The sequence below is a fragment of the Eublepharis macularius genome, chromosome 2 (assembly GCF_028583425.1).
Source record: "Eublepharis macularius isolate TG4126 chromosome 2, MPM_Emac_v1.0, whole genome shotgun sequence".
Classification (NCBI taxonomy): domain Eukaryota; kingdom Metazoa; phylum Chordata; class Lepidosauria; order Squamata; family Eublepharidae; genus Eublepharis; species Eublepharis macularius.
The window spans coordinates 25,146,924-25,173,520 of record NC_072791.1 but is presented as its reverse complement, the minus strand read 5'-3'; the positions used below and the strand labels follow the sequence as shown (position 1 = coordinate 25,173,520).

Below are 26,597 nucleotides of genomic sequence, written 5' to 3'. Positions count from 1 at the left end.
ATCTGCTCTGAACACAGTTATTCCTCTAAGGGAGAATCAGGAAGCAGCCCTATGAGTGAGAGAGGGTCAAACTAGTAATTACATTTTGGGATGGTTGTTGTGGGTTTTCCGGGCTGTATTGCCATGGTCTTTGCATTGTCGGCAATACAGCCCGGAAAACCCACAACAACCATCGTTCTCTGGCCGTGAAAGCCTTCGACAATACATTTTGGGATGTTTCCCTCAAACCAAATTGCTTTCCCTGCAGCCTCTGTTTATTTAAAACGTCATTTCAAAGATGGAGCTGAAATTTCAGAAGCTGAAACACAAGGTGGGAAAGCATACTGCCGAAAAGGGCTCCCTTGGATCTTTAAAATGACAACCCCTGAAGCTGCTGTGTGGCTATGGAGAAAGTGAGTTGGGTAGCCACACCAAAAAAAGATGTCTAGTTTGGCCTGATGAAATTGCTGAGGGGATGAAATTGCTGAGGTAAAATTTGTTGGTAGAATAGAATACTTTAACAGTAATAGGCAAAATAGTTTTCTGGCAGCTTAGTTTCAATGTTTACAGTCCTTAAGAGTGAGAGGTGTTTTGTTTAATACTCTGGTTAAAGCAGAAATTCACTTGAAAGGAAAGGAAAAGAGAGGCCAGTCTGTGGAACAAACACTAGAAGGAAACTGGAGAATTCACAAGAAGCACTCTAGGTTACTCAGTGGTTCCTAATTAAAGTTCGTTAGGCGGCTTATTTCAGAAAATATTTTTTGTTTTGTTGCTGAGGAACAAACTTGGACTTGGTTGGAACCTTAATAAACGAAACTCTACTTTTTATATTTTACTAGCTTGATACCCATGCTTTGCTACAGTATTTAAATACTTTAAATCTAGTTATAATACTTATAGGTATGTAACATTTTTACCTCAGGACACATGCAGTGACTTCCAATAGCAACTGCAGACTGTTTAGAACGTGGGGAGTGAGGACCAATCAGGCCGCATATGCAAATGATGTCTGTGTTCCAATTGTCTTGGGGAGGGTGATGAGATATGGAATGTTATGAGCCCCAATCAGCCTGCATATGCAAATGACCTTGAAAGGCTGGCCCAATCAGGGAAGAGTGGCCGAGCTGGCAGTGGGCGGGGATGCAAGCAGGCAGCAGCCACACAGAGAAGCTGCATCCCTTTGGGAAAACACTTTTTACCCCCTTAGGGGCAAATTTCTTAAAATCCCTTCTTAGTGAGTCTTTGCATCACAAAAGTAATGTTCTGCCCAAGTTTCATGTTTCTAGGTCCAGGGTTTGGGCTGGGCGTTGATGAGTCAGTCAGGGCACTTTATATAGATAGATAGACTTTTGCTTTCATCCTATAGACATTTGCTCAGCTAGTGATGTCTCATCTCTAGAGCCTTATTGTATTTTTGCCGTCTTGTACCTTTGAGCAGAATGTCAACCTTGCCCTTTGTTTCCCATATCAACAGCACAGGAGGGGGACTGTGATGATGAAAACATGCTGGACCACTTCATCACCTTCTTTTTTGCAGGTTTGTGAATCAGCCTCCCTTTTAATACATAAACATCTTGATATCCCAGAGAAGATCTGCACTTACTAGAAGCAGGCTTCTGCAGGCCCAGCCAACAAGGATGCAAATGTGTGTTCCAGTCAACATTGGCATCCACATCAGGGCATTCATCTGGGTCAATTGATTGTCTGAATAGATATTAATAAATGATCAGCCATCTGGGCTCACTACCTTTTCTATATGATTTGTTGCTATAAATGGCTTGAATTCCTGCCCAGTCCATGGGAATCAGGCTTAAATTTCAGGAATCTGGATTCTGGATAACCTCTAGATAGAAGAGCTGTTCAGAATGATGATAAGTCATGCCACCTGATACCAGGTTATAACTGTCCGGGGTCAGCAGCCCAGCCCCCGGACTTGCTGACAGACAGCGGCAGGGGGCAGCCGGGAGACAGCAGTTCAGCCGCTCTGTCTGGCAAACAGAGCCAGAACCTGCCTACTCCAGGGGGAAGGGGCGAAAGGCCAAAGCCTCAGAAGGCTGGAGGGAGCAGGGAGAAGCCAGCTAATCCCACCCCCCATGTGGAAAAGAGGGGGCTAAGCAGGCTAGAGGAAAAGGGCCAAGGCAAGGGGAATAGGGACCCAGCAACAGCCCAAACAGAGCCCTTACCTTCCAAGGAGGAGAAACAGCCACTACAGCCCAGAGCCACACCCTGGCTAGAGGACAGCAGCCTGGCTCAGGAGGTGCTAGGAGCCAAGCCCCTCCAGGTGGAGCTGCCACAGGCATTCTGGGGGAGGAGATGGGTAGCCCCGCCCAGCATCAATGAACAGGCAGCCCAGAAGCTGGCCAGGGCAGCTCCTCGTGAGCAAGGCCAGGCAGGCTCAGCAGCACAGAAACCGGCTGGGGCAGCTCCTCGTGAGCAAGGCCAAGGAGACCTCAGCTGGGGATGGCTCGCATTCAATCCCACCCTGCCAGCAAGGCAAGGAAGCCAAGAAGGGATTAGTGGTAGGAGGGAAACACCTGAGGGAAGGCACAGCTGGGCCAAGTCAGGAGAGGGCACAAGCCTAGAAGGAGGGCGGGGCGGGGAAAGGAAGCCCTATATAAGGTGGCTAGGAAGAGCTCTGAGGTGGTGGGTGTGAGTGAGGAGTGATGATGTGGAGTGAGAGCAGTAGGATGCAAGGGTGGAGGCTTGGAGGAGAGTTCTGGAAGGAGGAGATGAAGGAGGACACAGAGGGTAAGCAGGCCAGGTTGAGCAGGCCAGCGAGTGGACTGAGAGGGAGTCTGGGTGAGGTATATCACCCCTCCTTCCACAGAGCAGGGTCCTGCAGAGTCCCTGGCCCCCCTGTGATGTCAGGAGCAGACCGCCCAGTGCCACGCCCAGCGGCAGCCGTGGCAAGCCCTGACAATAACCATTTCTTGCCTCGAAATTTTTGCATCAATAGCATACCGTGGCATGGACTAGACCAGAGGGAAATGCCTCCCACTTCCAAACTCCATTGCAGTATTCATGAGTCTCCAAACTGTATTTAGTACTTTCTGTGTTCCTTGTGCCTTCAAGGCTGGGAAATGTTTTCCAGCTAATAATAGCATTCAATTTATATACCGCTCTTCAGGACAACTTAACGGCTAGTTTACAGTCCTTAAGAGTGAGCGGTGTTTTGTTTAATACTCTGGTTAAAGCAATATTTCTTCATAGATTTCCCTTTTCAACTCAGGTGTCCTGACGTTAATTCAACACTGTTTTCCCTTTACAAAAGACCTGGGGTCCTCCTTAGAGCCAAACCCCCTTCTAGACACTGAGCAGGAATTCTTCTTCATCTAAGAAGACGTAACCATATTCACTTGACTTGAGTGGGAGTTTCCTCTTATCACCCACAGGGCCGGCGCGCCCATTGAGGCCAGGTAGGCACTGGCCTCGGGCGCAAGGGCACTGGAGGGGCGCAGGAGGGGTGTTGGTGGCGGAGGAGCACGCAGCGAAGCTGGCGTGGCTGGTTGCAGCTGCTGGTGCAGCCAGCCAACCCCGTGCTTCCGCCGCCGCCGCCACATGCCCCAGCCAGGCGCAGCCTCTGCGCACCGCCCCAGCAGCGGCTCACTCCTTCCCTTCTATCTATCTTAATGTTGCACTAAGGAAACTTTTAAAGTGAATTCCGTCACAGCATGTTTGGAAGGGACATATACAGATTTGATTGCCTGCAAATAGTTTCCAGTTAGGGAGCCAACTTCATGAACACATGCTTTGTGTTCCCACTGTACAGAAGGATTTCCTCTTTCCATTCCTTTCCTGTCAACTGTGATGAAAAGAGCAAGAGTCAATTACCACCTATAAAACTAACAAAATTTATTTATGATAAATGTATTATAACAATGAATTTCCCCAGGTCAGTAATGGGGAAATTCTGTGTCATAATAAATTTATCATAAGGCCTGTTTCATGTATCACACATTGGTAAATATGTGTTTTCTAGTACGTGTACATGTAAGAAATGGGCGGGTCCAATGTCTTGTTTTGTTCCCATCACCATTCCTCACCTCACCAGATCTTCTATTCGCAGGTCATGACACCACTGCTGGTGAGTTGTCTTTCACCATCATGGAATTGGGGCGGCAACCTGAAATAATGGCGAAGTAGGTAAACTGGGCCCTTTACATGCTCTGTTTTACTCTCTTTTCTCCTCATAACCATTTCCTGATTATAGCTTCAATATAGCTATAATTATAGCTTCTCAGTTTTAATAAAAAGTTGTGTTTCGGGAAGTCAATGTAGATGGTACACTCTTTTGAGCATGGGAGTCCTGACCACTTTGGGGTGGTACTTCATGTGATGTCTGGATCCAGCAATAATGGACGTAGCCATCAACCACACCCTCACTTTTCTTGTCACAGGACTGCCTGTGTGTCTGATAGCTAATCCCAGGGCTTTTTTTCAGCGGGAATGCAGTGGAATGGAGTTCCGGCACCTCTTGAAAATGGTCACATGGCCAGTGGCCCTGCCCCTGATCTCCAGACAGAGGGGAGTTTAGATTGCCCTTTGCACCGCTGAGTGGCGTGGAAAGCGATCTATACTCCCCTCTGTCTGGTGATCAGAGGGCGGGGCCACCGGCCATATGACCATTTTCGCAGAGGGTGATTTAAACTTTAAAAAACTCCCCCCTTGTTCCAGCTGACCCAAAGTGATGTCATTGTGCAGTCCTGAGTTTTACCACTGAGTTCCACCACATCTTTTCCCAGAAAAAAAGCCCTGGATAATCCAATAATTAATCTAGTGAAACGTACATCTGTCTTGAAAATTTCATTAATAATGAAAAGCAAGGATTATACTGTGGATGAAAAACCTTCAGTAAACTCTTTATGATATGGTGGTGGAAAGTGCTGTCAAGTCATAGCTGACTTATGGCGACCTCTGGTAGGGTTTTCACATCCTTGATCTTCCCGGTTGCAGAAGTCTGTATTTTAGCATGAAGTCCATTTTCCTGTCTCTGCTTGTTAGACTTCAGGCTGAAGTGGATGAGGTTGTTGGTGTGAAGAGGGACGTTAGCTATGAAGATCTGGGGAAACTCCAGTACTTATCACAGGTAAAGCTGAGAAATGAGATTCCCAGGTAACGCCAAGTTGGTCTGAATATGCTTTTCTGTACTGTAACACCTTTGGATTGAGGAACAAAACTGGCTTCCAAATGGGACTTGAAGCATGATACTGATCAACATTTTAAGTAAAGAGAATCTCTAAGCTTCTGGAGAACTTTTAACTGTTGAAGGAACAGACAACACTGTGCAGTGATGAACTTTTGTTCAAAATGCCGGAAGTACAAATTTGAATGCTGTATTACTCTAATTCTACCACTCTGTGGCAGTAAAGTATCATCCAATTGCGGGTTGAGTTTTCTCCACTCATCATCTCACAAGCACCACAACTGCATTAAACATACTCTCCTATTTATAGACAGTACATAATTTGAGCTATGTCAATCATTTATTGTGGGTAACTCATGCATCTTCTCTTGAAATCTTGTTGGGGAATATCACATTTTCAAAGAACAGTGTTTGAGCATGCAACATCTCCTTTAAAATAGTACGCTTTTTTGTAGTTTTCATGTGTGCCTGCATTGTAATACCTGTTACATATTCCCCCTATTTTGCAAGGCCAGCAAAGTTTTGTGAACTTGTTTTATTTGTTTACTTTTGAAAGAATCGGCGGAATTATTCATGGAAGAAATACTGAGCTAAATCGGAGCTGTAGGGACAATCCTGCAGATAAGATGTTTTGTCTGAGGCTGCTTCCACACACGTTGGACAATCCACTTTCAATATGCTTTCGTGAACATTTGTAACTGCTTTTCCATGGCTGCTTCCACACACGTTGGATAATCCACTTTCAATACTCTTTAGTGAACATTTGAAACTGATTTTCCATGTGTGGAACAAAAAATCCACTTCCAAAGGATTGCTAAAGTGCATTGAAAGTGCATTATTCAACGTGTGTGGAAATGGCCTGTGTTCTGATGTCATATTAATTGGCATTAAGCCAGAACATGCATGGACTTGGCTGGTCACCATGTTCAGACACATGCCTTGCTCATCCTTCCTTCTCCCCTCCCTCCTTGTGCAGAGAATCCCTGTTAGAAGCCAGCTGTGGTTTCCCGTGACAAGCCTATGCAGAATAATTGGGGTTGAATTTTTGTTTCACAAACCAGGGCTCCAAACCAGAGTTTAATCCACATTTCACATCTCAGTTTGTGGGAGGACCCGGGAGGAAAACAAAGTGCCGCTAACTTAGACCTCTGCATTAATACATTATGGTAGATGGATTTGTGGAGGTGAGGTCCATCAATAGCCATGACAAGTAAAGGGAACCTGCATATTCAGAGAAAGGACCTCTGAATACAAATGTGAGGAGGCATCACTGGGGAGGGCCTTGGACTCCATGCCTTGTTTGTTGGCTCTCCAGGGCTACTGTTTTGCCAGCTTTGTAAACAGGACTAGATACTAATCCAGAAGGACTCCCCTTATGTTCTTAGAACTTGGTTTCTAACCAGAATTTTCCATGTGAGAAGGAAAGGAGTAAGGTATGTGCAGAAGCCAGCAGCAAATCGGGCTTGTGCACATCCAGTTTAGTGTTGGTTAGAAATGACGTCTGAATGCAGACTTTTATCTGATCACACAAGAAGGTCTGAAGTGGCTTGTGAGTAACTGTGTTTTCTTCACTTGTTCCTTTAGAGGCGACCTTACAAGACAGGTCACATCTACAAAAACCACCCAGTAAATTCATGACCACCTAGAACTTTAAGCAAGGCATTCCAGATCCATTCATATCTACTTGACATGCTAGATGTTAAAGGAAAGGGTGGCTCCTCCGTCTACCCTGAGTTAATTCCATGTTACCTCCCCTTAGGTCCTCAAGGAAGTCCTAAGATTGTACCCACCAGTTCCAGGCACTGCACGGCGGATGGAAAAAGAAGGCATTATAGAAGGGATCAAAATTCCAGCAAACACCACTTTGTTAGTGAGTCTGTTGAATGGACCATTGTCTGTGATTAAGTAAAATCTAGGCTGCATGCAGGTGTACATAGCTTGACTCTGGCCTACAGGCCCAAAGTAAAAGTTGTACTTGAGGCAAAGCCATTTAGTAAAACCTCATGGCAATTCTCTGACATCCAAACTACATGAGACAAATTACATGCATATGACACGTGAATGCACTTACATGAGTTTCTCCTTTGCTTTCCTGTTCACTCGCACACTGTGACCACAGTGCCGTCGATCCTGTACTCGAATTGGCATGTGTTGCTTCCCCATTCTTCCCAGACGAGAGATGGTATTCCATGATGCACCTTTTCTTCACGCATGCTCAAACCTTCCTCTGCAGCTTTTCTGAGAGGGAGACTTGTTTACTTGCAGCTTAGGTCTCCAGGAAGGGAGGGAATCAATGCAAATGGGGGGTGGGTAATCCCCACTTTGGAAGCCACAGCAGCGTTTCTTGCTGTCAGCCAGAATCAACTCTTTTCTGCCTGTTTGTCCCCAGCCACCTCCGAGCTCCATTATTATCTATGGGAAAAACTATGGAGGCTATACAGGGGGATGGGGGTGGCATTTCGCAAAATAAATCTACAAAATTTTCAGTGGATCTACTGCTAACTGTCCTCTAAAGGCCCCCTATGTTTCAGGGAGAATGGACCTTGGGGAGCCATTTTAGGCCCCCCCCCATCCAAGAAGGTGCCATTTTTTACTATTGTGGAGAGAAAATGACAGGAACTAGGGAAACCCATTGATCATGCCTTTTCCAGAGTTCAATCTCCCTGAAACTTAGGGGGAAGTAGGTCTCCTGCAAATTTGGAGGATTTTGCTTGCAAAATGCCACCCCAGCTCCCGAGATAGCTTCCCTAGTTTCCCCTACAGGGAATAAAGGAGATTGGAGGAGACTGAGGGCACCTTCTTTCAGGGCCCATAAAGTGGACCCCCAAAGAAAACTTAGGGAGCCTTTAGAGAACAGCTAGAAGTTGGTCCCCAGGAAATTTGGTAAAATTCGGTCCTAAAATGCCCCCTCAGACCCCCGGAAAGCCCTGAATTGCATTTCCCATTTCCCAGGAAATAATGGCCACATTTTACCCGATTTACTTTTCATTGCTGAGCCAAACTGGAGAACAAGTACCCCCACCCCCACCCCGTCCTTTTCAGGTTTATGTATCAGGCATGTTTCTGAACTTTTACTCAGATGCTCAGTTATGTTGCCACGATCTTTCTTCCCACCTCCTCCTCATCTTGACTGAAGATGCTGCATAGAGAGGAGGAAGAGGAAGTTATGGGGGGAGGAGGGTACAGGAGGGTACAGGAAGGAGGTGTAGGGAGATGCTGGCATCAACTAGAAAACTGGAGAATTTAAAACATGCCATATCAAAAGCCAAACAGTTTGGGTGTAAGCCAGATCTAAGGGCGAAAAGAGGGGAGAGGGAAGCAGAAGCTGCCCAAAATTGACACTCTGCCATAACGACTTGCTGATTATGACCATGGACACCCGCAACCGCGACTATACCACTACCCCAACACGTGTGCAAACTAGGGCTACAGGACACATGTTCACCCGGGGTGAAATGGACATGGGCAGGTAGGAGCAGACATGCTTCTAGACACTCACATAGCCTCATGTAACTCGTCTCGTGTGGTTTGGCTCTGAGTCCTCAGCGTTCATTAAACAGGTATGAAGTGCCCAAAGAAAATGTGAAGTATTTTACGGACTGAAAAAGATACAGCTGGATGATATGCTCTGTAGTACCACTACAATTTCCGTCCCTGCCATTTTCCTCCTTCCTTTAAAAGAAATCTGAGCTTTTCCTTCTCTATTTGTGAAGGACTTCAGGATTACACATTTCTGATTTTACTTTATTATCATTCCTTCAGTAGCATAAGGGCCTTTGGTACTGCTGGATGGAATTTTACTACTTTCAGTAATAATCTTGTGTTTGCAGAGTGCAATTTTTTTTGTTTAGATAAGTCTCTGTTGAATAGTGCTATCACTAGAGTATCAGTCAATGGTCAGCATAGAGTACTAGGTCTACTTAGGCATCCAGGTCTTAAAATCCAGTCCAGTTTAGATTAAGTAACCTTTCAGTATATCAGATTTACTTACGTCTTTACTGTCTCACTTATAATAGGACCCCCTCCCCCAGGGTTGCCAGATCTCAAACTTTTATCAGATTTTAGAGTTTCTTCTGAAGATTTCAAGGCAACAGGTTGGAATCTCAAGACCACCAGGTACCTCACACAGTTATGGGGTTCTAATGCCTGTAATTATTGTAATGAGAGATGGTAGGCACCAACAACTCAACAACCTTTTACGTTTTGTACATAGCTAATTCCCATGTTTTTAAAAAAACAAGTATAGTAATTAGCTATTTCTACACAATTGTGACTTCATACACTAACAGATGACTTGTTGTGCCATGGCACGATATCTAGCAGTGTGTGAAAGTACTATGATGAATACTGCTATTCAGTAGGCCCCACTTCATGACATCATCACTCACATGCCATGAGTCTCCAGGCTTGGAATTGTGGGAAGCAGGCAGTTGTACTCCACCCTGTGTGTACTCTGGGGCCGCCTCACCATGAAATGTCGGGCTGTGGGCCTGATCTGCAACTCCCCTTTTTTGATCAGGTATATGAGTTTCCTCAAAGAACTGAGTTCAGGAACACTGGTTTCCAGCAGAACCCAGAATCTTATAAGATGGCCCCAGTCGGGTCATTTCATAGAAAAAAGAGCAGGAGGAACTCATTAGCATATGCCACGCCCCTTGGCATCACCAGAAATGTGTCATTAGCATAACTGATTTGCATATGCCACACCCCCGGACATCACCTATCCTGGCTGTTTTGCACCCAATCCTGGCCATTCAGGACCGAAATTGGGCCCAAAATGTCAAAAAGGGGCTAAAAATGGCTGAAAAGGGGACAAAAATTGTCAGGATCAGGCCACTGCTAAACAGGAGAGTGATCCACCACCCGTCAGAGGCCCGATCTGGGCCATTTCGGCCCCAATCCAGGCTGAAACAGGCCCAAAATGGCCAAGAGTCAGAGGGCGGGGCCACCTGACATGTAACCTCTTTGGGGAACTACATTCTGGCGCGTTCCCCCTTGAAATGAGCCCTGGCCCCAGTTGAGATCACAAGACCACTTCCCTCCTCCTCTCTCCAGCTGATTCTGTAAAATTCTGTTTGGTGGTCCTTAGGGCAATCATGAAACCATTGCCCACATTTCTCAAAGCAATGTTTCAAGTGTTTTTTTTAAAAGGATAATTTTTTTATGCACTGAAAAGTCTACATAAGGAACTAGAAGGAACTATTGTGAACTAATAAACATATAGAACAAATCATACAAAATAAAGCACATTTGTATGTAATTATGCAAGCTGCAAAATTACTTGGCATCTCATGCACAGCCTCAGTGCAGAATTTTCATCTTTTTGTTAGAACAAAATCAAATATGCATTTGTCTGTTCCTGAAGATGATGATTGTATTTTTATCTTACTTCACACCAACAAATTTAAATGGTTTTTTTCTCTTGGCAGTTTGAAACATATGTCATGGGACGCATGGAAAGGTTTTTCAAGGATCCACTGATTTTCGATCCTGACCGATTTGGCAAAGAGCAACCAAAGTGAGAATTTTGTTCAAGGTTCTTTTGTTTTCACAAAATGGATGTGTTACAATCGACATTGGAAATAATCTCCACTGATCAGACCAAAGGTCCATCTAGACCATGTTTCTCACTGCAAGCCAACCCAATGTATCTTTGTGCCCAACAAGCAGGACCTGAAGACAATAAATAATTTTCTGTCGCTGTTTCCCAGCAATTTGAATTGAAATATGCTGTCTTTGTACATGGAGGTTCCATGCAGCCATGATGGCTAAACAAATACTGATAAACTCAGTACTTGTTTTTGTTTTGTTTTTTAGTCAGAGGTCACTTCATGAATCTGGTGAAACACATTCTGACTCACAAAAGCTTCAGCTGGGATAATTTTAGTGCCACTGGGCTCCTGTTTAATTTAGGAGTAGTAAGTCTATTTTGTGGGAGGGAAGGTGGCACGGTATAGCTCAATCTCATCTGATCTCAGAAGCTAAGCAGGGTCATTAGTTGGATGGAAGACTACCAAGGAAGACACTGCAGAAGAAGGTAATGGCACATCACCTCTGCTTCTCGCTTGCCTTGAAAGCCCCAGCAGGGGTCACCATAAGTAAGTTCTAACTTGATGGCACTTTACACACACAAGTGTATCTCGTATGAACAAAACCATATAGATGATTGATTGTCTGTCTTGAATTTATTCTCAGGCCTTACTATTCCTACTTCCCATTTTCCTTGGGGCCTCGTTCCTGCATTGGACAAACATTTGCACAGGTAAGATGGACACCATTGTTGGAAGTAGAAGACTGTGCAGTGTTCCTTGGCACAGAGCACACCTGTGCTTCAGAGAGGGCAGTAGCGCTAGCAAGGTTAGATAGGTCAGTTCCAATATCCTTCTTGTCTGTTCTGCTGCTATATCTTTGTTAACCAGAATTGTGAATTGTTGCTATTTATTCATTTTATTTATTTAGTAATTTTCTTAATTTGCCATTCCTCTTAGATTTCCACTTTTGTCCTACCCAGATAGTCTTGATGTTTTTAATAACTACTACTACTACTACTACTACTACTACTACACTTATATACTGCTCTTCTGGACAGAGCCCTGCTCAGAGTGGTGAACAAAGTCAGTGTTGTTATTATCCCCAAACGCAGCTGCAGAGCTGGGGCTGAGAGGAGTGGCTTATGCAAGGCCACCTGCTGAGCTCATGGCAGTCATGGGATTCGAACCAGCAGAGTACTGATTTTCAGACCGACCACTTAACCACTGTACTATAGCAGCTCTCTTCAAGGGGAACAAGTATGAAATCATTGGTTCATCTATGGTCTTCCTGTACAGTCCCACATGGGACTGCGCAGGCGCAGTCCTGCCGATATCGGAGATTTTTATAGCTCAAAACCTCTAGGGGGCGCTCTCGCCTCTTAGTGCGCATACGCGGCCACTTTCCTGCCGAAATGGCTCCTAAGAGGCAGAGCGCCCCTCACATACCCTCAGTTTCTCTTTCGCTGCCAATGGTTGAGGTTTACAGCTCTTCAATATGCAATGTCGGAAACGGCCTTGTTTAAGCAATGTGAGACCTGCGATCGCAAAATGACAAGGTCAGACAGTCGTTCTAATTGTTTATACTGCCTTGGAGAGATGCACAATGCTCAAATGTGCAAGCATTGCCGCGCGTTTACCTCCAAGGCCAGGGCGGAACGAGCAGGTCGCTTGCATGCCTCCCTCTGGCAGCGTGCTATGGCTGTAATGGATCTCCCGACAAAGGCGCCTTCATCTACCCCGTCTGGGTCCTCCTTTCGACCTGCCCCGGAAGCGTCGGGCTCCAAAACTCTGCACTCTCAGCCGTCCCCGAGCCGGTCGGAGTCAAGGTCAGGAAAATTAGTGCCAGCGCGGAGTACCTTGGAACCGACTCCTTCGGTTCCGAGACACCCTCGGAGTCGATCTCCTTCTACTTCATCCACCATTGCTGCATCACTGGACCGTACAGTCCATAGGAGTCGGACGCCCTCAGTTCCAAAAGTGACCCCGTCGTCTTCCCAAGACACAACTTTGTCGGCTCCAAAAGCTTCGGATCCGTCTTCGACTTCAAGAGTTGCAGCCGAGCTGAAAAAGAAGAAGAAAAAACGTAAACACTCGGCTAAGCATGATAACGCTGTGCTGGAGAGCCTGCTCTTGGCTCCCCCATTGGTTCCAACTGAGGCAACTGCTTCCGAACCTCCGGAGGGAAGACGGAGAGAGTCTGCAGAACACTCTTCTTCTAAGACCCCCCTTTCGAGGGCGACACAGGAGGAAGAGGTAATTCTGATCGATAAGCCCCCCACCCCGTCGGGTCGGCCTTGATCGGCATCCTATGAATCGGGCTCAGTTCGCTCGGTGAGGAGTCGTCGAAGCAGGTCGGAGTGCCACGGTAGCCCTTACTCCTATTGGAGCCATTCCAGAGAAAGTCGGTGCAGGGATGAACCACTCACCCCATACTATGAGAGGGAAGGCTCCTTCTTCTTGGACCGCCCGTATAGAAGGGTCTCTCTATCCCCTTCTCCTAGAGCTGACTCCTATGATGAGTATGGACGGACACCACACCTGTCGGAGATCAAGCCTCATCAGAACTGAGCCAGGTACAGCGAATCCCCTCTATCGGATTCACCTGAGAGGGAGATTGGGCCTTTGGAAGAGGCGTTGCCCACCGATGATTTCAGGGCCTATAATGAACTTCTTCAGCGGATGGCTAAGGCGTTGGACTTGGAAGTTACGTCCCCTGAGTCCAAGTTTACAGACAAGATCCTACAACACATCTACTCGGGATCTACACCCTCTGTCACCTTTCCCTTGATCAAGGGCTTTGCTGGTCTCTGGAATAAGTTAAATACTAGACCTGCATGAGCTCCAACCACTAACAGAAAGGTGGAGAACCTTTATCGAACCAAGGATGATGCTCATCCTTTCCTTGCGAACCATCTGCCTCCATCCTCGCTGGTAACTGAGAAGATGCAAGCACGACCCGAACAGGGTTTGATGTCTACTCCTGCTGACAAGGACAGCAGGAAAATCGATGCCATGGGAAGGAAGCTCTACACTTCGGCCATGTTTGGCATCAAGGTAGTGAACTATGACGCTATCATGGCAGCCTACCAGCTCTTTTTATGGAAGAAGGTGGCAACCTTCCTCCCAAGGCTTCCTGACGAGCAGCAGACCCTGCTTAGAGTGATACAGAAGGAGGCTATCCGCCTTTCCAGGCACCAGATCAACGCTGGCAGAAGCATGGCGGACACCTCTGCCAGGTCCCTAGTCTCAGCAGTGGTTCTACGCCGGTATGCTTGGCTTTGCACAACTGCTCTCCCCACAGAGATGAGGAACAAGGTGGAAGACCTACCCTTCAAAAGAACCACACTCTTTTAGGAGAAAACCAACGAGTATCTCTCTAAAAAGAGAACTTGATCGCCTGACTGCCCGCTCGTATGGGGTCCTTCATCAGACATCTCAGCAGTCTTCTCGACCATATTATAGGTCCTTTCAGCATGGCAGTCAACATCAATACCAACCCTATCAAGGGTATGCTTACCAGCCTCACAGAAGTTACCAGAGCCCACAGTCTGCGTTTTCCAGATGGAGGCAAGGCCTTTGTCCCAAGCCTGGTTCGCAACAACAGCAGGCGAAGGACCAAACCCAGATGCACAAGCAATTCTGACAAATTACAGGGACCTGACCCCACGTTTGGGGCCAGGCTTAGTGCATACTGGAGAGCTTGGCATTCAATTTGTTCTGATGTTTGGGTTACTTCTATAGTTCAGTTTGGTTATAAAGTTGAATTTTTGGAGTTACCTTACTTAAGTCTCCCTGTTTTTTCTTCGGAACCCCCGCAATCTGAGATCTTGTCGGAGCTTACTGCTCTTTTGCAGAAAGGGGCGATAGAGGAGGTCCCTAGTGGTTCCACTGGGTTGGGGTTCTATTCCAACCGATTCTTGGTGGAGAAGAAAGATGGGGGGCTTAGGCCTATCCTAGATCTGAGAGGCTTAAATAAGTTTATCCGAATTCGGAAATTCAAGATGGTCACCTTACAAATGGTACTGACTTTGTTACCCCTAAATTCCTGGCTTGCAGTCCTTGATTTGAAGGACGCTTATTTTCATATTTCCATCTTCCCTGAACATAAAAAGTTTCTGCGTTTTGTTTATGATCACAGAGTGTTTCAGTACAGGGTCTTGCCTTTTGGGCTAGCCACTGCCCCAATGGTGTTTACTAAATGCACGGCAGTGGTGGTGGCCCATTTGCGGCTCCAAGGTTGCTGCATTTTTCCGTATCTGGACGATTGGCTGCTAGTTGGTGACTCTGCAGCAGACGTATCTAGACAAGTGTCCGTTACTCTAACACTGTGTCTCCATTTGGGGCTCTTTGTGAATCAGAAAAAGTCAAAATTGGTCCCTGTCTGTTCCATCCAGTTTATAGGGGTAGTCCTGGATGGAGTCAGGAATGCGGGCTTCTTGCCTGTTGACCATACATCTAAGATTAAAAGTCTAGTCACTAGGCTTAAGAGGTGTCACTTCCAATCTGTCCGGTTTGTCCAGACTCTTTTAGGTTGCATGGCTTCCACGACTGCAGTGATCCCGCTGGCTAGGCTGTGACGCAAAGCTTTCTGGCGGTTTCCTGGCTGGCAATACGAAGCAGGCTTGAAGCAGTAGAGACCACACCAAGTAAGGTGAAATATTTACAGGTTTATTCACAGAGATATATACATATGTACAGTCCAATAGCCTATACACTTCAGAGTGGCAAAGTGCTTCGCCAGACTCTGATACCTATGCAGGCACATAATACACAGTACTAGTCATACATTTATACATACTCACGTCCAATCAGTATGTACCTGTGCACTCAGCACTTTCGGCTGATGCAACCTTGCAACCTTGATGCTCACATGACTCAACTGTCACTTAGATCAGTATGATCAGACCATGCTGGATCTTGCCAGAGTTACTTTCACACTCTGACACGCCTCCCAAGATTTCAGCATGTCAAACACAGTTCTCCTCTGAGTTTCACATATCTTTCAGTAGGTAAACACTTTGTGAAAACATCAGCTACATTTTGTTCTGAGTTGCAGTGCTCAATGTTTACATTCCCTTTTTGCACTGCTTCCCGTACGTTCTGATATCTTATATTGATATGCTTGCTACGAGTACGTACACCTTGGTCTCCTGCTAATTGCTGTGCTGCTGTATTATCACACATGATTGTCACAGGTTGTGTACATTTTACAGACATATCTTTTAATAAATGGTGAAACCATTCAAGTTGTACAACACAGTCACTTAAAGAAGAGTATTCTGCTTCACAAGAACTCGTGGACACATGTGTTTGTTTAATGGTTTTCCAGTGTATCAATGCTCCAAACACATATATTGCAAACCCTGAGGTTGACTTGGAATCAGAATGATCACCCCAGCTTGCATCACTGTATGCAAACAATGCCTCATTTGTGTTTGGTCTCAGAACTAGTTTGTACTCCATGGTACCTTTTAAATATCTCAGTACCCTCTTAGCAGCTTGCCAATCTTTTTGGTATGGGTTGGCATTTTTCTTACAGAGCCAGTTTACTGCAACACATATATCAGGACGAGTCCATCCTGCCACATACAACAATGATCCTACCAGTGATTGATACAATGCTTTATGCATGAACACTTCATCATCTGGTTCCTTGCAGAAACTGGTTGTCATTGGTGTTTCTACACAGTATGCATCAGACATATTGTACTTTATTAACATCTGTTCTGTTTTGTCTCTTTGACACAATTCATACCATCCATTCTCATTTTTGGACACTTTTACACCCAGATAGTGTTGAATAGGTCCTAAATGTTTCATCCTAAACAGACCTTGGACAGTATTCATGAACCAATCCAATTCAAACTTTGAATAGTAAAAGAAACAGACGTCATCTACATAAATCAGCAATTTGCACACTTTCCCTTGTAGATTAACCTCATACAGACATGGGTCAGCTATGCTTTGCTTGAATCCATGCTGCTTCAATGCATTTGTTACACATACACTCCATGCATGAGCACTTTGTTTTAACCCATATAAGGCTTTCTTTAGTTTCAATACTTGTTGTGGCTTGCCACACAGAAACCCAGGTATTTGAATCATATACAATTCCTCGCTTATTTCTGCATGTAGATATGCAGTTTGGAAATCAAAGTGATCTATCCTCATACCTTTTCTAGCTGCAACTGTCAGTGCTGCTTTAATGGTTTCTGTTCTCACAGTAGGTGCAAAACACTCATTGTAATCTTGCCCTTCAACTTGAGCAAAACCTCTCGCCACCAACCGTGCCTTATATTGTTTGTTTCCATCAGGCTTATTTTTAACAGTAAATATCCACCTGCAACCAAGAGCTTTTTTGCCTTCTGGCAGCTCTGTAACAGTAAACACCTTGTTACTTATCAGTGAATCATATTCCGCCTCCATAGCTTCTAACCAGCTTTTTCTCTCTCCTGCATTTAGAGATAATACCTCTTCATAACTTTCTGGTATTTTGACCATATTTGCAGAAGGAGAATACCTCTGAGGCGGTATACCTTTATTTACCCTTGAAGACACTCTAGGTGCTGGTACTGGAGTTTGCCTAGGTGCTGGTATTGGGCTTTGCCTAGTATCAGAGGTAGCTTGTGCCGGAGCTTGCACTTCCTCTTTAACCTCCACACTGCTTTCTGCAGCTGCAGATAGTGGCACCAATACTGATTCAGGCAAATAATTTGCATGTACCTTTTTCCACCCCAGTCCTTCACAAAACTCAGCTGATCTGCTATAGGTCAGCACATTTTCACCATTAGCAAATCTGTACGCCTTCATTCCTGGCTGATAACCTAAGAATGTAAGCTTGCGTGATCTGGCCCCTCCTTTTCTCCTTTTTACCAGAGGTATATTGACCCAAGCCTTAGTTCCAAATACTCTGAGATGGTTTAGACTCGGATCCCTACCATACAGCACCCGGTAAGGAACCTCATCTATTGCTTGATTCCAGATCCTGTTTATGATATAGCATGCTGCCTTTGCAGCTTCTGCCCAAAACGACATAGGTAAACCAGCATCTGTCAACATGGAATGCATCATTACCTGGAGCATCCCTGCTCTTCTCTCTGCTATTTCATTTTCAGCGGGTGTAGCAACATTAGCAATCCTATGCCTAATGCCATGTCTACTAAACCATTGTGCTAGCTGTTTTGACATGTATTCTCCACCCATATCAGTTTGAAATGCTAGTATCCGGTGTTGAAACTGCTTTCCCACCCTTTTAGCCCATGTTTTAATCGTTTGGTACACTTCAGACTTTTGCTTTAAAGGGTAACACCACATGAATCTACTTGCATCATCAACTAGCAGTAGGAGATACCTCCGTTTCGAATGGCTATTTGGGAAAGGTCCCACTACGTCAGAGTGAATTAAACCCAGGGGTGTTTCAGTGACTCTTTGACTCCGTCTGGCGACAGGGACTGTGTTGGATTTGCATTGTTTACAAACATCACAATCTAAGTACACTTGACAATCAGACAGTTTCTCATTTTGTAACAACGCAAGTGTTTTTTGTATTGTTCCAAAGCTGGCATGCCCCAAACGCCTATGCAATAAATGTATGCATTTCTCATGTAACCCCTTATTCACCACTGAATGTGCCCTTCCTGTGTTAGCTTTCAACACATATACGCCATTTTTTAACTCCTCTTTTGCCAGTTGCCTACCATCCCTTAGGATATCACACCCTTTATTTTGGAATTGTACCTTAAAACCTGCTTCATCTAGCACACAAATACTCAGCAGATTATTTTCTAGTGTGGGTACACATAACACATTATCGAATACATGGTTTAGTGCTGGGAACGCCACACTCCCTTGGCAGGTCACTTCAGCACTACGCCCATCTGCCATACTCACAGATTTTAAAGCTGACAACCTTGACTCCTGCAATAAACTTGTTATTGACAATACATTGGCTTGCGCCCGAATCTAAACTCCAGATATACTGCGCTGGAAGTTCAGGTTCAGGTCCAGTAGCAACTACCATTGTAGCTGTCTGCTTCTGTGTTGAGCTGAACGTCTTCTTTCCACGACACTTTCTCCCGGCTGGGCAGTATCTGGCAATATGTCCCAAGGATCCACAATTGAAGCAACGCCGCTGCACCTGCAATGCTGAAGAGCTCTGTGACGATGTGTAACCTTCTCCAGCCGCAGCATTTCCACTGGCCTTGGCACTGCTCCCAGGCTTGGCTCCATGCCCGGACTTGGCTCCGTTCCCGGACTTGGCTTCGCTCCTGGAGTTGGCTTCGTTCCTGGAGTAAACTCCTTCTCTTTCACGTTGCACAGCTCTTTCTTCGAAATCAAAAAGCCTTCCAACGACGTAATTTAGATCCAATCTTGTTGCTTCCACAGATTCCAGTGCAGCAATTAAAGGATCGAAAGAGCAAGTAAGAGAGCTCAGAATTAGGTAGACCTTGTCTTCCTCTGAGATATCCTTCCCTCGCTGCGCCAGTAACTGAAAATAGGTAGTCAGTTTGTTTAAATGTTCTCTTACTGACTGGTTTGGCTGCATAACGGCTCTATACAGTTGTCTCATAAGCAAGATAAGCGACCCTGCAGAGCTTGGCACAAACACGGCTTTCAGTGCATCCCACGCTGCCTTTGCTGTCTGTGCTTCGAGCACATGAAGGAGCTGTGAATCTCCAACGCTCAGAACTATCAGGGCTAATGCTTTCTGATCTTTCACCCTCTCCTCAGCTGTCGGAGCTTGAGGGGGTGCATCAACACCGTCCCACAGTGACTCACGTATCAGCAGATGTCGCATCCTGCACGACCACACAGGATAGTTGGTGTCAGACAACTTTTCCACCAGCAAAGATATCCCTGCTTGAGCTTGAGCCATGACTGCGTCATTATCCTCCACCGGCTGCACACTCGCCTCCCACTCTACCTCCTCCTCCGTATCCTCGAGGTCAGAGAGAGCTGGACTGCTGCCGGCACCGGACTGTATCTTCTCTGTATCTGTGTCACTCTCACCGGTCTCACTGGCCGACATTCACAGCTGCTGGCTCCCAACGCCTCCAAACTTCACCGGAGCCTCCAGAGCTCAGCACACGCTGCTGTAATCCTCCAGTCTGCACACCTGCTATGCCGCCAACCGCCAGTCTGGGCCCATAACCCTGACGCAAAGCTTTCTGGCGGTTTCCTGGCTGGCAATACAAAGCAGGCTTGAAGCAGTAGAGACCACACCAAGTAAGGTGAAATATTTACAGGTTTATTCACAGAGATATATACATATGTACAGTCCAATAGCCTATACACTTCAGAGTGGCAAAGTGCTTCGCCAGACTCTGATACCTATGCAGGCACATAATACACAGTACTAGTCATACATTTATACATACTCACGTCCAATCAGTATGTACCTGTGCACTCAGCACTTTCGGCTGATGCAACCTTGCAACCTTGATGCTCACATGACTCAACTGTCACTTAGATCAGTATGATCAGACCATGCTGGATCTTGCCAGAGTTACTTTCACACTCTGACAGGCTGTTTATGCAGCTACTCCAACTGTAGTTCAATTCAGCTTTTTCCCCTGGCCGTGATTCCCAGAATAAGAGGCTTTCGGTCGCCAGAGGGGTGGTTGGATGATGCTAAACTTTTTAGGGGGGTGGAATTTGATCATAGACAAACTCACCTGTCTGTCACTTCTGATGCCTCTTTATTCGGCTGGGGGGTTCATTGTGCAGGATCTTATGCACATGGTGTATGGTCTGAGTCAGAACACAAGGAGCATATTAATCTTCTTGAGTTGAGGGCAATTTCATATGCACTGATCTCCTTTTCAGATGCCGTGCAGAACAAGTCCATCCAGATCCTGACGGACAACACGACGGCGATGTTCTATATAAACAAAAAGGGTGGCGCAGCGTCTGTTGCTCTATGCACCGAAGCGCTGAAACTTTTTAAGTGGGCCATAGAACATGCTGTGTGGATTCAAGCAGTGCACATTCCGAGGGTGGAGAATTCCATGGCAGATCATCTGAGCAGGCTCCACAGGGACAATCACAAATGGTCCCTCCAGGACAAGTATCTCACCCCGATTCTCTCTGGGGGGGGGGGATCCAGATTTAGACCTCTTTGCGACAGAAGAGAATCACAAGACTCGTGCAGGCACACATGCCCTCCCTCCTTCCCCGCTGACTCTCTTGGTACTTACCTTGCTGTAGGGTGGCGAAAGAGGACTGAGGGTATGTGAGGGGCGCTCCGCCTCTTAGGAGCCATTTCGGTGGGAAAGCGGCCGCGCATGCACACTAAGAGACTAGAGCGCCCCCTAGAGGTTTTGAGCTATAAAAATCTCTGGTATCGGCAGGCCTGCAAGTGTGCAGTCCCATGTGTGCCTGCACGGAAGACCTAGATGAACAACAGTTACGGTAAGTGAAACACTGGTTTTTTGCCTCCTATGATGTTTGTTGGGAGTAGTTTGAGACCTGGAGATATCCTGCCTTCAGTTTTCACTGTGTTCATTCTGTTGCCATGGTATTTTCCCCCAGTCATCAGTTTTTTAAAGTATTCTGTTACTGTCAACAGCGCAGCAAGGATTTTTTCAGTATTTTAATTTTTAAGCATATTTTTGTTCCAAAGAAGGCAAGTAAGAACAAATTTGAATTCGTTTTTTCAGCATTTATGATTCCCAGTACCTACCATGAATTTTAAAAAACCTTGCACATAAAAAAAGCCTTGAATATAATTGTGTCCCATGCAATGAGTGACAAGACCTTCTTTTCTATGCCCTCTTGTGTCAATAGTGCTTCGGTAAATTCACTATACCAATTTTGTTCTTGTTCCAGATGGAGACTAAAGTGATGATGGCCAAATTTCTGCGGCGGTTTGAATTCCAGCTGGTTCCCCCACAGAGCTTTAAAATTTTAGACACGGGAACATTCAGGCCCTTAGATGGCCTGGTATGCAGGCTGAAGTCACGAAACCATCTTGCATTTGAAGAAGATTAAGAAGAACATTGATGATGGGATAAAATCTATTGCCTTTTGAGGCTACTACTGTGTTACCCAAACAGGAGGTCTCCTTAATTGGTTGGGGGAATTAGCATTACTGGAGACCAGCAAGAGGGGGTAACTAGGAATCTCCACCAATGTTTACGGGGATTATTCCCTTAGAGAACTCTTAAATAAATCAGGCAGATGCTTAGCTGGAAAGGTTTCTTTTTTTTTCTCCAAAAGTTTTTATTGGATGGGTTAACATACATTCATAAAACATCTTATAGCATACCTTCCCATTGTATTAATATATGTATCCCACCCCTCCCCCTCCCCCCTTTTCTATGTTGACTCCCAACAGCACTATAACCCCTTTATTTCTTATCATTAACTCTACATTAAATTTGTCCCTATTATTAAAGGTACATTTCTAACTTCATTATTACATCTTAATAATTATCAAGAGACCACAATTGTCCTTTCACATCCCATTTCTTTTCCAAATAATTTTTAAATTTTCTCCAGTCTGTAAGAAATTCACTTGGATTTTTTTCTCTTAACTTTCTTGTTAATTTGTCCATTTCCGCCATGTACAACAGTTTTTGAATCCAGTCTTCGACTTCTGGTAGTTCTTCTTGTTTCCAATACTGTGCATATAGTATTCTTGCTACTACCGTCATATAATATGACAATATCCTGTCCTTAACATTCACTTTCTCCATATTTAATCCTAGTAATAACAGTTCAGGGCTCTTTTTCACATTACTTTTCAAAATTAGCGACATTTCCGCAAAGATCTTAGACCAAAATAGCTTGGCCTTTTCACACGTCCACCACATATGGTACAGAGAACCTTCATGTTTTTTACATTTCCAACATTTGTTTGACATTTGACTATTCACATTTGCTAACTTTTTCGGAGTTAAGTACCCCCTATACATCATCTTATATCCATTCTCTTTTAAACTGGTACATGTTGAAATTTTCAATGTATTTTTCCATAAATATTCCCATGCCTCCATTGTAATCTCTCTATTAAAATTTACTGCCCATTTTACCATTTGAACTTTAACCATCTCATCCTCTGTATACCATTTCAACAAAAGTTTATATATCTTAGAAATCACTTTTACTCCCTCTCCAAGTAAGAGTTCTTCTAACTCTGAGTTTTTGTCTCTAAAACCTACTTTTCTTTTGTCTACTTCAAATAAATCTTTAATTTGTCGATATTGCAACCTTCCATATTTAAATGGTAATTCCTCATTGCCCTTAATCTTAAGAGAGTCTCTATCCAACCTTAATAGTTCTTTATAGGTTAACCATTCTTCTCCTTTGTATTCCGTACTTGGATTTACAACTTCTGCTGGTATTATCCACAAAGGTCTCCCTTCCCCCATAAACTTTTTATATTTTTGCCAAACCAAAAAAAGATTTCTTCTTACATAATGATGTTGAAACATGATGTCCATTTTGTGTTTATCATACCATAGATATGCATGCCAGCCAAACAACTTATTGTGACCTTCCAGAGACAACAACTTATGATTAGATAATTTCACCCATTCTCTCACCCATGTTAAACATATTGCCTCATGATACAATCTCAAGTTTGGTAGTTGCAAACCACCCCTTTCCTTTGCATCGCATAACACCTTTATCTTAACTCTCGGCTTTTTCCCTGCCCACCCAAATTCTGATATTTTTCTTTGCCATTTGTCAAAATGTTTTTTGTCTTTTACTATTGGAATTGTTTGCAACAAGAACATCACGCTAGGTAGCACATTCATTTTAACCACTGAAATACAACCCAACAATGACAAGTTCAATTTGTTCCATTTCAACATATCTCTTTCTATCTTCGACCATAGCTTTTCATAGTTATTCTTAAACAAGTCTATATTTTTAACTGTCAACTCTGTTCCCAGGTATTTATTTTTCTGAACCACTTCACAATTTGTTACACTTGTTAGCTCCTGTTGTTTCTTTTTTGTCATATTTTTGCAGAGCAGTTTCGATTTTATCTTGTTAATGTAGAACCCTGCCAGATCTCCATATTCTTTAATTTTATCTAACAATATCAGTTATGTCTGGACTGGATCTTCCACTATAAACATTACACCATCCGCAAATGCTCTGAACTTGTACGAGCTGCCTTCGAGCCTTATCCCTTTGATGTTGTCATCTTCTCTTTTCTGCCTTAATACTTCCAACACCATAACAAACAGCAAAGGTGAAAGTGGACATCCTTGCTTAGTACCTTTTCTTACCTCAAATTTTTCTGTCAAATCGCTGTTAATGCATATTGCCACACTTTGATCTTTATAAATAGCTTTCACTGCCTCTATAAAGTCTTTCCCTAGGTCCATCCTTTCCATTGTTGCAAACATAAAGTCCCAATTTAAGTTGTCAAAGGCCTTTTCTGCATCTGCGAAGAAAAAAACCTATCTCTTTGTCAGGATGCTTGTCATAATATTCTATGGCATCCATAACCACTCTCAGATTGTCTCTAATTTGTCTATTAGGCAAAAACCCAGCTTGCTCTTCTCCCACAAAGTCCATTAACAGTTTTTTAAGTCTCTCTCCTAAAATTCTTGCAAAGATTTTGTAGTCATTATTTAATAGAGATATTGGCCTATAGTTCTTTACATCTGTTAAATCTTGTAGCTCCTTTGGGATCAATGAAATATTTGCTTCATTCCATGTATCTGGTAAACCTTTTCCTTTCATAATCTCATTCATCACCCTTTGTAGGGCCTGCACTAGGTCCTTTTTCATTATTCTATAGAATTTTGCTGATATTCCATCTGGGCCCGGTGCTTTCCCCACCTTCGTTGATTCTATAGCATCTAAAATTTCTTCTTCCGTAACTTGAGCATTTAATTTCTCTTTCAACTTATTTGAGATCTTTGGTAGATTTACTTTTTGTAGATAACTATTTTTCCTGGTTCTATTACCCTTCTTTGAAATAACTTGGCATAATACTTATAAAATACTCTCTTTATGGAATGGTGTTCCATTAACTCTTTCCCGTCCTCTACTATTTTGCCGATTACTTTTTTCTCTCTCTTCCTTTTCAATTGCCAGGCTAAATATCTCCCTGGCTTATTTGCCCCTTCAAATGATTTTTGCTGTAACATCCTCAATTTCCATTCCAGCTCTTTATTTGCAAAAGCCCCTAGCTGCTCCTGCAATATCTTAATTTCTTGGGTTATTGTTTTCTTCTCTGTTTTTTTCCTTAGTTCTTGTTCTTTCTTGGAGATTTTCTCTTGTATTTCTTGAAATTTTTCCTCTCTTTTTCTTCTTTCTCTGTTGTTCAATGTAATCAATATCCCTCTCATCACTGCTTTATATGCATCCCAAACCGTATGCATTGGGACTTCCTGATCCATGTTATATTGAAAGAAGCATTTCGTTTCCCTTTGAATGAATTCCACATTTTCTCGGTTTTGAAGAAGATCTTCATTTATTCTTCATCTTAATTTTCTTTGCCCCATCAAGGCTTTCCACAAAATTGGATTGTGATTTGAACTCACTCTTGGCATCATCTCTATTTTCTTTGTTAACAAACTTAACTCTTTAGTTGTTCAAATCATATCAATTCTCGAAAAAGATTGATGTCTTGCAGAATAAAATGTGTATTCTTTACTCTTAGGATCCTAATTTCTCCATATATCTTCCACTTTTTCTTGCCCTACCAATTCAAAAAAAGATTTTGGTAGCTTCCCCGATTTTAGTCTGGCCAAGTTTATTTTTCTGTCCAATTGCAAGTCCACAACGCCATTAAAATCTCCAGCCATTATCATTTGATCATATGAATATTGATCCAAATTTTGAATTAACTCCTTATAAAACTCATCTTTCACTCCATTAGGTGCATAGATACCTAAAATCAAAGTCTTCTTAAAATTCAAAGTTATTTCTGTGAACAGAATTTTAGAGTTTGGCTTGTTTTGAACCCAGACCCCACAAATAAATTAACTCTGAATTAAAAAGCTGTACATGGCAGAGATGTAAATTGCTGTACATGGCAGAGATGGATAAAATGACAAGAAAACTTAAAGACCTAGATCCGGGACAGTATTTGGCGGACTGGGCGAAACTGAAACAATTTTTGGGGAAAAAATGGGATGTGAAAGGAGAACTGTGGCAGTTTGAGAACTTTTGAAACAAGACATTTTAAACAGAAGAGAGAAGTGACTTTACCATTAAGAATTTATATCTATTTTAATCTAAGCTTGGATTATAATATAGCAGAAGAGGGATGAAATTTAGAACTGATTTTTTAAAGAATAAGATAGGGAGGTTATGATAAGTAATACCTTTATCAGAGTATATGAATAAGGGAATAGTTAAACAAATATACTGATGGGGCATACTATATATACTATTATGTTGGTAGATTAGATTGTATATTATATAATGAATGTGCAGTATGGTGCTGTGTGCGGTGCCACATTGGTGGCAGGGTGCACAGTAGGGGTGTTAATACGTATTATAATGACAATAGTATATTTGATAGAATATATGTTTAAAAGAAATAGGATATGTTTAAACTAAGACTTTTGTTATATATTATATTATATCATACTGGTCTATATTGAGGGGTATAAGATTTATACTATATTGATAGTATAATCGATAGATGTATATTATACTGATAGAATATTTGATAGTATAATTGATAGAAGCATGCTATATTGATAGGGTATTTGATATATATGATAGAATACCTGGGAAAAAAATTAGAATGTGCTTAGACTAAGGGAATTATCAAGTAATAAGAGGGGGTAAGGGTTGGAAAGCTGTTGGAAGTCGATAGAGAGGGGGGAGGAAAAGGGTGGGGGATAGGGTTAATTAGATATTGAGGGAATGTATGTATTGAATTTGAAAAGTATACTCACCAATAAAATTTTCTAAAAAAAACCCCAAAAACTCTGAATTAAAAAGCAACTTCCAAAAGTTCTTACTTT

At 43.6% G+C, this 26,597-nt stretch overlaps 1 protein-coding gene across 1 annotated transcript in view; it reads left to right on the top strand.

Annotated features, from left to right (window-relative positions):
- LOC129324066 (cholesterol 24-hydroxylase-like) overlaps positions 1-21,642 on the top strand; it is a 54,923-nt gene extending 33,281 nt beyond the window's left edge. The window contains exons 9-15 of the mRNA XM_054971053.1: positions 1,454-1,516; positions 4,046-4,118; positions 4,981-5,065; positions 6,882-6,992; positions 10,552-10,640; positions 11,318-11,384; positions 21,481-21,642. Coding sequence (XP_054827028.1) covers positions 1,454-1,516; positions 4,046-4,118; positions 4,981-5,065; positions 6,882-6,992; positions 10,552-10,640; positions 11,318-11,384; positions 21,481-21,642 — 650 coding nt within the window. The remainder of the gene's footprint in view (positions 1-1,453; positions 1,517-4,045; positions 4,119-4,980; positions 5,066-6,881; positions 6,993-10,551; positions 10,641-11,317; positions 11,385-21,480) is intronic.
- The last annotated feature ends 4,955 nt before the right edge of the window (positions 21,643-26,597 follow it).